This window comes from Colobus angolensis, unplaced genomic scaffold, assembly GCF_000951035.1.
Source record: "Colobus angolensis palliatus isolate OR3802 unplaced genomic scaffold, Cang.pa_1.0 Scaffold273, whole genome shotgun sequence".
Taxonomy (NCBI): Eukaryota; Metazoa; Chordata; class Mammalia; order Primates; family Cercopithecidae; genus Colobus; species Colobus angolensis.
The window spans coordinates 2,197,852-2,210,557 of NW_012115966.1; the positions used below are offsets into that span (position 1 = coordinate 2,197,852).

The following is a 12,706-nucleotide window of genomic DNA, read 5'->3' on the forward strand; positions in this document are numbered from 1 at the left end:
GCACACTTGTAGTCCTAGCTACTTGGGAAGTTGAGGTGGGAGGATAGCTTGAGCCCAAGAGATTGAAACTGCAGTGAACAGTGATTATGCCACTGCACTCCAGCCTATGTGACAGAGCAAGACCCTGTCTCATAAACAAAACCATTCCTTGTTGCCTCTCTTTGTGCTTTTCAAGCCTTTTCTTACCCAGACCTTACTCACCTTGCCCTCAGACTGCCCATTTCACTCCCTTTGAGCTGGTTATCCACAGGAAATGGATCCAGGCTGCTATGAAGATTGTCCACCAGGGAACCCCGACACCCTCCTCACCCAGCCTCTCTCCTAAAGAGATCATGAGCTGAGGGCATGCGAGGAAAACTCCCAGCTGTTTCTGCACTTAAGTTAGAGGACAGAGGAAATAGTTTCTATACTTAAGAAGAGAGAAATATCTTCATTCCAGAGCTGTAAGAATTATGAGCAGACAAAGCTATGGCTCTGGCGGATGGGCCATTTTGGGAAACAAGATACAAGCAAGGGCATAATTTACAAACAAAGTGTGGGTATATTTGGCAGGTTTGAGGCAAGCAGAAAGGAGGGTTTGGGTACTCTATAAAAAAAGATCTGAAATTCAAACATCTGATAAGGCCACAATGAAGAAATTTCCAGCAGTGGGTGTTGCAGGATGCTGGCACCCAAATCGCCGCAGGCTTGCAAAGGTGCTATGCAAGGTGAGGAGGCAGGTGAGGCAGGCAGTGCCTCTCACAGGTCCATGTCTGGGCCTCCTGAGGATGTCTTCAGCGGCACTGAGTCAAATCCATCAGGAGTCCTCTGAAAGAGAGATGGTGACAGGAGCTGGCTGCTGCACAGGGGCAAGTTTGGGGACAAAGGAGAGAAATGGAAAATAGGTGACAGAAGGAACCCTTATGAAATTACTGTTTCAGTGGCTTTGTGGAAATACAGAAACTAGATACCCTCTATTCTGCTTGCTCCCTTCAGTGTCAGTTGGAGAACAATAAAAATCTTTTTCTTTTAGGCCGGGTGTGGTGGCTCATGCCTGTAATCCCAGCACTTGGGAGGCCAAGGCAGGCGGATCACCTGAGGTTAGGAGTTCGAGACCAGCCTGGCCAACATGGTGAGACCCCGTCTCTACTGAAAATACAAAAATTAGCCAGGCATGGTGGCAGGCGCCTGTAATCCCAGCTACTCAGGAGGCTGAGGAAGGAGAATCACTTGAACCCGGGAGCAGAGGTTGCAGTAAGCCAAGATCATACCACTGCACTCCAGCCTGGGTGACAAGAGTGAAACACCATCTCAAAAAAAAAACAAAGAAAATTTTTTTTTCTTTCAAAAAAATGTTTTTGGCCAGGCACAGTGGCTCACGCCTGTAATTCCAGCACTTTGGGAGGCCAAAGCGGGCAGATCACCTGAGGTCAGGAGTTCAAGACCAGCCTGGCTGACATGGGGAAACCCTCTCTCTACTAAAAATACAAAAAAATTTAGCCAGGTGTGGTGGCATGCACCTGTAGTCCTAGCATCTAGGGAGGCTAAGGCAGGAGAAATGCTTGAACCCGGGAGGTGGAGGTTGCAGTGAGCTGAGATCACGCCACTGCACTCCAGCCTGGGAAACAGAGCAAGACTCCATAATAGACTCAATAAATAAATAAATAAATAAATACATGTTTTTTAGAGACAGTCTCGCTCTGTTGCCCAGGCTGGAGTGCAGTGGCACAATCATAGCTCACTGCAGCCTCCAACTCCTGGGCTCAAGTGATCCTCCCCCCTCAGCCTCCCAAGTAACTGAGACTACAGGCATGCTCCACCACACCCAGCTAATTGTTTTTTATTTTTTGTAGAGATAGGGTCTTGCTATGTTGCCTAGGCTGATCTTGAACTCCCAGCCTCAAGAGATCCTCCAGCCTGGGCCTCCCAAAGTGCTGGGATTACAGGCATGAGCCAAAAATCTTAAAACTCCCCTGCTTTGCACCTTTGCTGAATTCTAGCAGTCCCAGATAGACTCAAGAGTCCCAGGGTGAACTGTTCTCCCATTGGTTTAAAAAAAAAATCGCAGTCTAAGGAGGCCAAGGGAGTCTCCCTAGCAGGTCAGCACAAAGGAAACAAGACTCAGCAATCTAAACACCCAAGCACGGTCCTTTCTTCACCACCTCCCAATACCCTCCTTCCTCTTTCTGCCCTCCCAACCCACTCCTATTGGGATGAACTGGTTCAGAGCAGTAGTCAGATACGGGCACTGGCAGAGTGGGGCTGCAGAGGGCTATAGCCCTGGAGGACGTGCTTGAATGCTCTCAGCTGGCCCCCACGCCCAGTGACAGTATTGTCTGTATTGCATTTATGAGCTTCATACTCACTCACCCACCCACACAAACTCACCCAGCCCTCCCAGCTCAGAATTGCTCAGTGGGGAACAGCTGAGACTGAATTATGATTCAGCTCCCAAAGGACTGGACCCAGACATCTGGAGGACAGCGCCCCCCACTGGTCAAAGGAGAGCCTGACTTCTATCAGAAGTTGATCCCAGAGATCATCTTTTCAAATAAAAAAGGGGGTGGGGGATGATTCTTACAACATGGATGGTTCAGTACTCCTTCTGGAAGTGAAAAGGCCCAAGCAGCTCACTAACTGGAGTACATGTTGAGATGTTGAGAGAGAAGCAGCCTGATCAAGAGCAGCCTTGAGCCCCGGGGGGAAAGAGTATTGGTGTAGAAATACAGAAGGCAGAAGGCAGGATTTTCAGAGTGGGGAAATGGAATTGTATGGGGCGTGGGGAGCAGGGTGCCCATCCCTGAACGGTACAGGACCATTCAGGGTCTGAGGAGCAGTGTCTCCTCCAGCCCTCCAGGCTGACCTCAGTGCACTGGCCAGGCCCCCTACCTTGGAGGTAAATGATTTGATCTTCCCAAAGAGTGATTTCTTGCTGGTAAAGATGAGGTCGTCTTCCACATCCTCGCCTTCCATGATGGCACAGCTGTCAGCTGCTGGCAGGTCACAGTCCTTGAGGGTAGCATTCATCACCAGCTTGGAGTACTTGTACTCTAGTCTATAAAACAGGAGGATGGGAAAGACAAGATCCCAAAATGTGGGAATAAGGGGGAAAGAGGTAGAGAGGTTGGGCTACAAACAGGTCCTATTCCCATGCCATGGGTAAGGAGACTGAAGCATGGTAAAATGGTGTCAGGGCTGCAGGACTAGAAGGAATCTTGGTTCCCAGTTCAGTGATCTTTGTTCCTTAAGCCTGTTTCTGTGATCTCAAAGTTTAATAGAAATATCAAAATCTTAATGTCATTCTCTGTATTGTTAAGAATAACAAATTAAGGATACTCTTTGCTTTTGAGAATTTAACATCCATTTATAGACTGCCACATGGTACCATCCCTGTTCAGGAGTCAGGATAACCAAACCATGCACTGGATAAGTGGTTCAACAAGTCTCTGGCCAGAATCACAGAGTCTGTAGTAGCCAATTCCAGAGAAAAACCCCATTAATTTACACTTTCAGATATTCTCCCTGATCAATAATCCAACCCTGTCCATCCCCAAACTCCAATACCGCATCATGTACTTTTGATTCTTTTTCCAAAAGTAGCAAGTCAAGACGGTGAGCAGGATGGCAGTACAGGTGCCTGCAGAGATGCCCACTTTCAGCCAGAAATCTATGGTTTTGCAGATGGTGACTCTCTGCTCAGGCAGAGAAATGCCACCAGAGCATAGCTTGGGTTCTCGCCACACGTAAGTAGTCTTCTGTTGGGGAGAAAAACAAGGAACTCAGATCTCTCATTCCCTTCTCTCATGGGAGTGCCCGATCAGAGGGAAACCCACCTGGATCCCAGCCACACAGCTGCTGATGATAGCGTGGTAGTCAGCCACTGAGCAGAGTGGGCAAGCAGCTGCACTCTCCCACAGGAAGTGGAAGTTGCAGCCATCACAGGTCCCATCCGAGCATGTTCTAGCAAAGCAGAAAAGAGACCTGAGCTCTCACTCGCTGGACTGGTGGGGAAGATCTGGTTGGAGGCCTGTTGTCTCATAGCTTGCCTGATTCACCCTCTCCCTGCCCAAACCGTTAGCCCTACCAGGATCTTTCCAACGAGTCCTTAACACAGGTTTTGATCTCTGATTTCACTGATAAGAGGCCTTCCTGGCCTCCAATGGGCTCTCCACCCTCTGCCCGTTTATGTTTTTGCTGACATCGTATGAGAGCTATTGTAAGGTGTCTGAGCTCCAGCCTGGCTGTCTCAACAACCCCTTTGAGGTTCCTGTCCACCCCACAGACTTGTGACATTTGCAATAGCCACTTTGATGCAGCTTCCTGGTGATGGGATTGGAGTTGAGGTGGGGTTCAGGAATGAGCTTCCGGTCATGGATACCTGTTATGTACTTTATTGTGATGTTTACAATGGCAAGAACAGGGATTTGATGCTCAGACACCACTACTGGGTCAAGACGCCCTGCTTTGCTCCCCATCTCCCCAGTCAGTTGTTTAGGCGCAGCATATTCAAAATGTCTTCCTCGAGACGCCAGTGCCCGTTAAGATGTTAGTTGCTGTTATGCGAGGAGGGGAAGGGGTGTCCTGTGGTCATCTTCATTTGGAAATTTTTGATTTAGTTCACTCAGCTATTAAACTCAGAACTGGGTATTTTCATTGCAGAGAGATTCCTAGGATCCCTAAACCTTTATTAATCCTCATAATAGCCAGAGATCATGAAACGTCCTAAAGTCTCCTTGTTTCATTTCATCCTCAAAACAACCCGCTGAGGGAATTTAGCATTATGCCTATTTTTACAGATAAGGAAACAAGAGGCCTAAAGAAGGTAAGAAATGTAGCCATGATAACGTAGCTAGTTAGTGGAGGAGATGATTCAATCTGGCTCTCAGCCGAGCTGTTGGTTACTATGCTATGCAGCTGCCACCATAATGGACCAGGAATATGAGAGTAGCTTTCACTCTTCCTTCTACCCCATTCTTGCCATATGAAGATTGAGGGTCTGGGGCCATGACTCTGCCCCTAAGAGCCCATTAATGGATCTCAAACTCTTTTCTTTTTTCTCCTTTTCACTAATCTCTGGATCTCAGGATGGAATGACTTCAAGGAAGGGAGATTTTGGCCTTTGTCACATCCCTTTGCAGGCCTTACCCTGGCAGTGACAAACTTCCAGGGACAGTTTTCTGTGGACTGCACCTGACACGGATGGTGGTTGATCTCCCAGAACTGCAGGACTGGGTCACATCATTGGACCTGCAGAGAAAGCCAGCCCCCATGGGGGAATGAGTCACTCAGCTGTGTTCCTGGACAGCCACCAAGTGAAATCCGCATGGAGCAATTCCCTTGCTGGGGAAGTCGGGACTTGGGCTTTAGCCTGGCACACAGGGAGTGAACAGGCTTTGGTTTATACGTGGAAAGGGTGGGGATCAACAATATGTAGTCAAGGGGGAAATGCCCTGGTTTAGGAAAGTCATGGCTAGCATCCACTGGAGCCTGCTTAGGCTGGAAGGGAAGTCCACTGCAGATCATCCAGTATTTCTCCTTGCCTCAAGGGCAGATCTGCTCCAATAATATCCAAGAAGCTGGGATCAGGAACTCCCAGCCTTTAGCTATCATGACTGGGCAGATCTGCTACATCTCAGACATGTTCTGGCTTGATAAGCAGTAGGTGGCTCGAGAGGGAGGGACGCAGCAGAAATTATGGAGGAGTCCTAGGTTTCACTTGCATACCCTCGCCTCTCATCTTCACCTATAAAAGAAGATCACGTCCGGTATTCCCAAGGACTCCGGGTGGAAAAGTTCAGCAGGGGAGGTGATTCCATCCAGAGTCATATCTGTTGTCACCCCTGCCAAATTAGAGCTCCTAATTAGTTCTCGCTAGTAGCATTAGCTGGCAACCACTTCAATTCTTCCAATACTTGTCAACATCCAACCTCACTTCATCTCATCACATCCCTGATTGACTTATGAAAGGGTGAAACAAGGGTTTGTCAGAGTCCCCGGGAGCACTTTGCACACAGAGTGGAATAGAAAACACAGGTCAAGAGGTTGGGCCCCTCATGTGGGGCCTTTTACCTCCCAGCCTGGTAACCTCACACTCTCTTACACATACACACACACACGCACACACTCTCTCTCTCTCAAACAAGGCTGAGGCAGGCAGCAGAGTTACTCACCAATAAGTCGGTCAGCAAGGCTGACAGGCTGTGAGGAAACCCCGGCCTTGTAGCCTGTCACCTCTGGGGGGATGATGACTGCCTGGCAGACGTAGGCTGTGATAGATTTGGAGAACCCTGACTCACCCTCAGGAATCCGGAGGTCAGTGACATTGTCGGTGCACACAGACATTTTCCTACCCTGGTGGGGGAGTGGGGAGGAAGATGTGGGAAGAAGTGAGTGGTCACAGAGGAATTCCCAGAAGGGAATAGGGAAGGCTTTTTTACATCTAAATTTTCAGCGTTCCAATGCTATGTTGCAGGGGAATGATTCATCCCAGGTCTAATGACAAGACAGATTTGATTTTTTTGTTTTGTTTTGTTTTGTTTTGAGACAGGGTCTTGATCTATTGCCCAGGCAATGGTGCAATCATAGTTCACTAAAGCCTTGACTTCCTGGGCTCAAGCAATCCTCCTGCCTCAATCTCCCAGAGTGTTGGGATTACAGGGGTGAGCCACTTTACCCGGCCAACATTTTCAGTGTTATACATTTTATTATAAATGGTGCTGGCTGGGTACAGTGGCTCAAACTTGGAATCCCAGCACTTTGGGAGGCCGAGGTAGGTGGATCATGAGGTCAAGAGATTGAGACCATCCTGGTCAACATAGTGAAACCCTGTCTCTACTAAAAACACAAAAATTAGCTGGACGTGGTGGCGCGCACCTGTAGTCCCAGCTACTTGGGAGGCTGAGACAGGAGAATCGCTTGAACCCGGGAGGCGGAGGTTGCAGTGAGTGGAGATTGCACCACTGCACTCTGGCCTGGCGACAGAGTGAGACTCCGCCTCAAAAAAAAGAAGAAAAAAAGTGCTAAATCTGGTGTCTCAGCCCTTTTTTTTTTTTTCTCTAGATTATAAGAAGTAGATGAGCTTGAAAACTGAAGGAAACCTTTACATTACAATAAAATAAAGAGTTCTTCTGTCTTTGAACTAAGGATCTGTAGTGTGGCAGTACGCCATAAGCATTTCTAAACAGGAAAGAAGTAGAGAAAAAAATACACCATTTCCCCAAATCACCACCTTCGTTGCTCTCCATAATTCACTGACACTTTTGCTACATGGAGCCTGCTTTATTCAGTCTTATTTCCTAAGTGATCATGACCTGTTATTTCTGAGGCTTCATTTTAACTTCTTCGAAGACTTCTAAAAACAATATAGAGATGCCTATCTCTAATCTTTCACAGATTAGTTTCTTTCTTGACACGTTCTCTATATAAACACCCATCAACTTCTTTGCATGCTGCAGAAGATGGGTCAGAGCTCTATGATGTAAAGGCCTTACCACCAAAAGAACCAAAGACGAGATGCTCAAGATGCACTTTATATTGTAACTTTTTTTAGATGGAGTCTTGCTGTGTTGCCCAGGCTGGAGTGCAGTGGCACGATCTCGGCTCACTGCAACCACTGCCCCCTGGGTTCAAGTAATTCTCCTGCCTCAGCCTTCCAGGTAGCTGGGACTACACACGTGTGCCACTATGCCCAGCTAATTTTTGTATTTTTAGTAGAAACAGGGTTTTACCATGTTGGCCAGGCTGGTCTCGAACCCCTAACCTCAGGTGATCCGCCTGCCTTGGCTTCCAAATTGCTGGGATTACAGGCGTGAGTCACTGTGCCGAGCCTATTTCGTAACATTTGAAATGAACTTTCCAACTGCTAATTGTGGCTTGCTTGCAGTTTAGTCAAGTGCAGTGGTGGGATTAACCTTTGCTTTTCTGCCTTTGAATTTTGGATCTGAAATATTTGCAGCAGCATGAAATGGCTGATGGTGACAATCTTTCCTTATAAAGCATTTCATGTTACTTTCTTTCATGCTGTCAGCAAAGAGACATGTGGATGAACTAGAAACAGCTGATTTTATCCAGCCCCTAGGAAACAAGCGACAAATGCAGTGATTGCTGAAGACTGCTTTTTCAAGAAAGGGAAAAAAAACCTTTCCTCCTGTGTATTTCTGGGTTTTCGTCTGTTTGTTTTGTTTTGTATTGTTTTTGTTTTGTTTTTTGAGACGGAGTCTCATTCTGTCGCCCAGGCTGGAGTGCACTGGCGCGATCTCGACTCACTGCACGCTCCGCCTCCCGGGTTTATGCCATTGTCCTGCCTCAGCCTCCCAAGCAGCTGGACTACAGGTGCCCACCACAATGCCCAGATAATTTTTTGGGTTTCACCGTGTTAGCCAGGATGGTCTCGATCTCCTGACCTCGTGATCTGCCCGTCTCGGCCTCCCAAATGCTGGGATTACAGGCATGAGCCACTATGCCCGGCCTTCCTCCTGCGTATTTTTAAATAGACTCATTCTGAGGAAATAAAGGTCAGGTAAGAGTAAAAGAAAACTTTATTTTATTTTATTTTATTTATTTATTTTTTGAGACGAAGTTTCACTCTTTTTGCCCAGGCTAGAGTGCAATGGCGCGATCTCAGCTCACTGCAACCTCCACCTCCCAGGTTCAAGTGATTCTCCTGCCTCAGCCTCCCGAGTAGCTGGGATTATAGGCGTGCACCACCACGCCTGGCTAATTTTTTTGTATTTTTAGTAGAGACGAGGTTTCTCCATATTAGTTAGGCCAGTCTCAAACTCCCCACCTCAGGTGATCCGCCCACTTCGGCCTCCCAAAGTGCTGGGATTACAGGCGTAAGCCACCGCACCCAGCACCCTGCAAGAACACATTATTTTAAACATCTATATTTTCTTAAGTGTTTATAATCCTGATTATTTAACTTGAGGGAAAAAAGTCCTCAGGGAGAATAATATTTAAAAACCTTTGAAGCTCCTCAACCCCCTGCTGCCTGAAGAATTTCTGATTTTCTCCTGTGTCTGTCTCTGGCCTCTGATCCACGGGCCTCCCCCATTCAGTTCTCACCCTGTCAACTGGTATACCTTACCTGGTTTCCACAGAGACTGAGGGTAAAGTGATGGAAGTATTTCAGCCCTTTGGAAGTGAAGCTTGGCCCTCCAGCAAGAGTGACAGTGTTTGCCAAAGCGGAGAAGTTGTAGTTGAAAGTCCTGGTCGGAGTGTTGCGTGAGAAGATGCAATCGTTGTAGCACAGAGAGTGGATCTGATGGGGAGAGGGATGGGTCAGGCCCACTGGTCAGGCAGGGCCTTGAGGGGCCGCAGCCGAGAATAGCAGTTTTCTCCCCAGTCTGGTCCCGCCCAAATGGGGTCAAGAGGAGGAAGAAAGGATTAGGGGTGACTAGCAAAAGAAGTGAAACAGGCACTAGGGGATTTATGTACATTTGCCATTCAGTTATTAGCACATATATCATGGACAAACCCAAACCTGTTATTGTTCAGAAGGGAGTTTGGTCAAATTCTATAGCCTTATTCCTGTGTCTAGATTATAGAAGCCTCTCAAGACACAAGAGGATCCTTTTTAGTTTCCAGCAGAAGACAATGAGGTACTAACCAGAAAAGGGTATCTGAGACGGAAGAAGAGAAATTTTTCTTGCTCCCTCCTCACCCCCTCACAGTGTAAAACTCACTGAACTCTGCTTCCTGTTTCTCAGGTTCTCTGTAGGAAACTGAACTCCGAAACGGGCTTGTCTTCCCATAAACCCGTTCATTGCTCTGTTTTAGGGTCACCATTCAGTGGCAGCTGCACACAATTGTCATTCCCTCCCACAGCAGCAGAGGGAGCTCCAGGGAAGGAAGGTTGTAGCAAAAGTCCAGGGTACCGGAAAGAGGTTGCCAGGGGTCTGTAGAATCGCTGCACTTCATTGCACAGATGAACTAGGCAACGTTTGCAGAGTACTTATTGATAGTGCCTTATGGATGTATGTGCGTGTAGTTGTGATCAGTAAAATACAAATTCATTTAAAAGCATCGATTAATATCTAAGAGCTTTTGGTCTAAGTACTTCTCAGATGCAGAAAGTACATGGGGGCAACAACACTGCTCCCTACTTTATTTATTTATTAGTTTTTTAAGGTGCTTTTTAAATTTTATTTTGTAAATTAGAGACAGGGTCTTGCTCTGTCACCCAGGCTGGAGTGCAGTGGCACAATCATGGCTCATGACAACCTTGAACCCCGGGGCTCAAGTGATCTTCCCACCTCAGGCTCCCAAAGTGTTGGGATGACAGGTGTGAGCCGCTGCAGGCAGCCTTTTCCCACTTAGGAAAGGAATCCTTATACTTGTAAAGCTGAGAAGCCACTGGGATAGAAGACAGCAATGCCAGTTATCATATGTCCCAGCAATGGCTGGGTTTCTATCTTTCCAAAGAAGGGGCAGATTTCCCTAATAACAGGCTGGATTGAACGATGCTGAATATAAGCCACAGGCCCCACCCCACTGTTCCTTCCCTCTAGGTCTCTGCACACCTGCCAAATAACCCTCTGGACCAGACGGTCACCAACCTCTCTTACCTGCCAACTAAAGAGGAGACTTGTCAGTGACTGAGTCCTGGACCCTGGAAATCAAGCCCTGCTCACCCTCTACAGTCACAGCCTGGATGGGTGTCCTCCAGGACTCCAACCTAGGAGTATGCTGGGGGAGCACTTGGGTATCAGCCTCTGAAGAACCCCACCCAGGACCCAGCATCTTCTGAGCTCATCCAAGCAGAGGGTCAGGTTTAGGATAAATGCCAGACTGCAGGTACCTTGTTGTTCTTGGTCCCTGGACCGCAGGGCACACAGGCCTGGACACCGTAAGGCTGGTGGGCTTTCAGAATGGTGTTAGGGGGGCAGGAGTGGCAGGTTCCTGAATCTCGGTCAATATAGTAACCAGCAGGACAAGAGGTGCAGGAGGAGCCCACATCAGAGGCCTCTAGGGCACAGGGACGGCAGTAGGAGGCCACGCCATTCATAACATTGGTGACATTGATGGAGTAGATCTTGGCAACGTCATTGGTGTACTTCCTGCTCTGGAGACAAGGAAACAAGAGGGGAGAGGGGAGAGGCCTGAGACAGCAGCAACAATTGAGCCCTCTAGAAAGAGCAAGGTACTTTATCTTCCATCCTGTGATACTCAAGGAGAATCTTAGAAGCATCTGACTCTTTTTACTGACCAGTAGCTCTTCATGTGCATTTGGTGTCATTTTAAAATGAGACTGAACCATTTATAGGACATACGAAAATATTAAGTACCATGGGGAAAATACATAATATATGCTGTTTTGTGAAAAAAGCAAGTCTTCTGCTTGTAAAAGAGAAAAAAAAAATGTATTTGTACAGAAACAGTGTATAGGAGATGGTCCAGATGTTAAATGGTTTATCTCTGGGTAGTAGGATTATGGCTGATTTTATTTCTTATTTTTGTTTATTTCTATTTTCTGAGTCTTCTGCAATAAGCCTGTATTCCTTTGAGTTAAGAAAATAAAACCAGAGTTGTTATTATTAAAAACAAGTGTGGTACCACATGTATCAGGGCAGGGACTACAGGGAGGGCCAGCTTATTTCTTACAGTGTCATCTTTCCAGAAAGTCATCTGGACAGACGAGGTGGTCCTCAGAGGGCTGGTTTAGGCAGTTTTCTGCTTGACTCCCTAAGATCCTTCTCACCCTTGGATTCTGAACTTCAGACTCATACTTAAGCTAATGCTAGGAATCCTCCTGGGTTCAGAGGGTCTCCCCTGGGAGCTGAGGGTCTGAAGAAGGGGAGGAACTTACTGCCTCATGAAAAGTGGTCCTCTGGAAGGCCCAGGTGAAGCTCGTGGTCGTGTTCTCCTCAATGATGTAGGTATAGGACTGTTTGCCTTTGGAACCTTTCCACGTCTCCACGGGAGTGTTGGTCCTAGAATTCACACCCTGAACCCAGGACAGACAAGTGAAGAGGGTGCGATGGCCAGAGGGGAAGTGGGTGCCCATGTGGCTACCATCCCAGGTGCCATCACGGTTGGTGAGACCCTTGTTAAACTGTGAAGTCCCTGTTGGTCAGTCTGGGCCTTTCCTCTGTGGAATCACTACAAGGGGGGTGTCAGTCACGTGGACACACCAATGGGGCAGACGGGCTAACCCTCCCCTGGAGGCCCTCTAGCGGGCAAAGAAAGGAAAACGTACCACCATGAAGTAGAGCTCACAGTTCACAGAACAGACGGTCTCAAAGACAAATGTGATTCTGGCCACCTCTTTATTCTCTGTGTCTGCCGTCACCGACTGCGGAGGTCTATAGGGGCAGAAATTAAAAGTCAGTTCTAGAAGCCAGGCAGTGCTTACTGAAGAGCCCAGACAACAGCAGAGGGTCTGCCGGGGGACAGGGTTAGGTTCTGAGTATGATGGAAAGTGTGTGCACTAAATCCAGTTGTGCCCTCCTAGCTATGTGACCTTGACCTAGCCAAACCACAGTTTCCTCATCTGTGAAATGGAGGTGATGAAATATCTTTCTCACCTACCTGCCATCACTGCAGGGAGACCTGAATGCATGACAGATGTGGTGGTCCTTTATCAAATGCTGTATCACCTCACTAGCAGAATATGGTCTACAGACCAGCAGCTTGGCCATCTCCCAGAGTTTATTAGAACTGCAGAACCTCAGGCTCCTCCCAGGCCCAGTGAATAGGAATCTGCATGTTAATAGATTCCCAGGCGATT

General features: G+C 47.6%; 1 protein-coding gene across 3 annotated transcripts in view; it reads right to left on the minus strand.

Moving 5' to 3' along the window:
• Positions 1–518: 518 nt before the first annotated feature.
• Positions 519–12,706, minus strand: part of KIAA1324 (KIAA1324 ortholog) — a 100,777-nt gene continuing 88,589 nt past the window's right edge. For 2 of the 3 annotated variants that reach the window (XM_011948136.1, XM_011948137.1), the window contains 11 exons: positions 12,176–12,308; positions 11,786–11,923; positions 10,778–11,041; positions 9,065–9,238; positions 6,150–6,330; positions 5,723–5,819; positions 5,125–5,226; positions 3,813–3,939; positions 3,556–3,734; positions 2,869–3,034; positions 519–807 (listed from right to left, as the gene is read on the minus strand). In XM_011948136.1, the coding sequence (XP_011803526.1) occupies positions 739–807; positions 2,869–3,034; positions 3,556–3,734; positions 3,813–3,939; positions 5,125–5,226; positions 5,723–5,819; positions 6,150–6,330; positions 9,065–9,238; positions 10,778–11,041; positions 11,786–11,923; positions 12,176–12,308 (1,630 nt within the window). In that variant the 3' untranslated portion in view covers positions 519–738. Of the gene's footprint in view, positions 839–2,868; positions 3,035–3,555; positions 3,735–3,812; positions 3,940–5,124; positions 5,227–5,722; positions 5,820–6,149; positions 6,331–9,064; positions 9,239–10,777; positions 11,042–11,785; positions 11,924–12,175; positions 12,309–12,706 lie in introns of all 3 variants that reach the window. The other variant, XM_011948138.1, reaches the window with a different exon arrangement.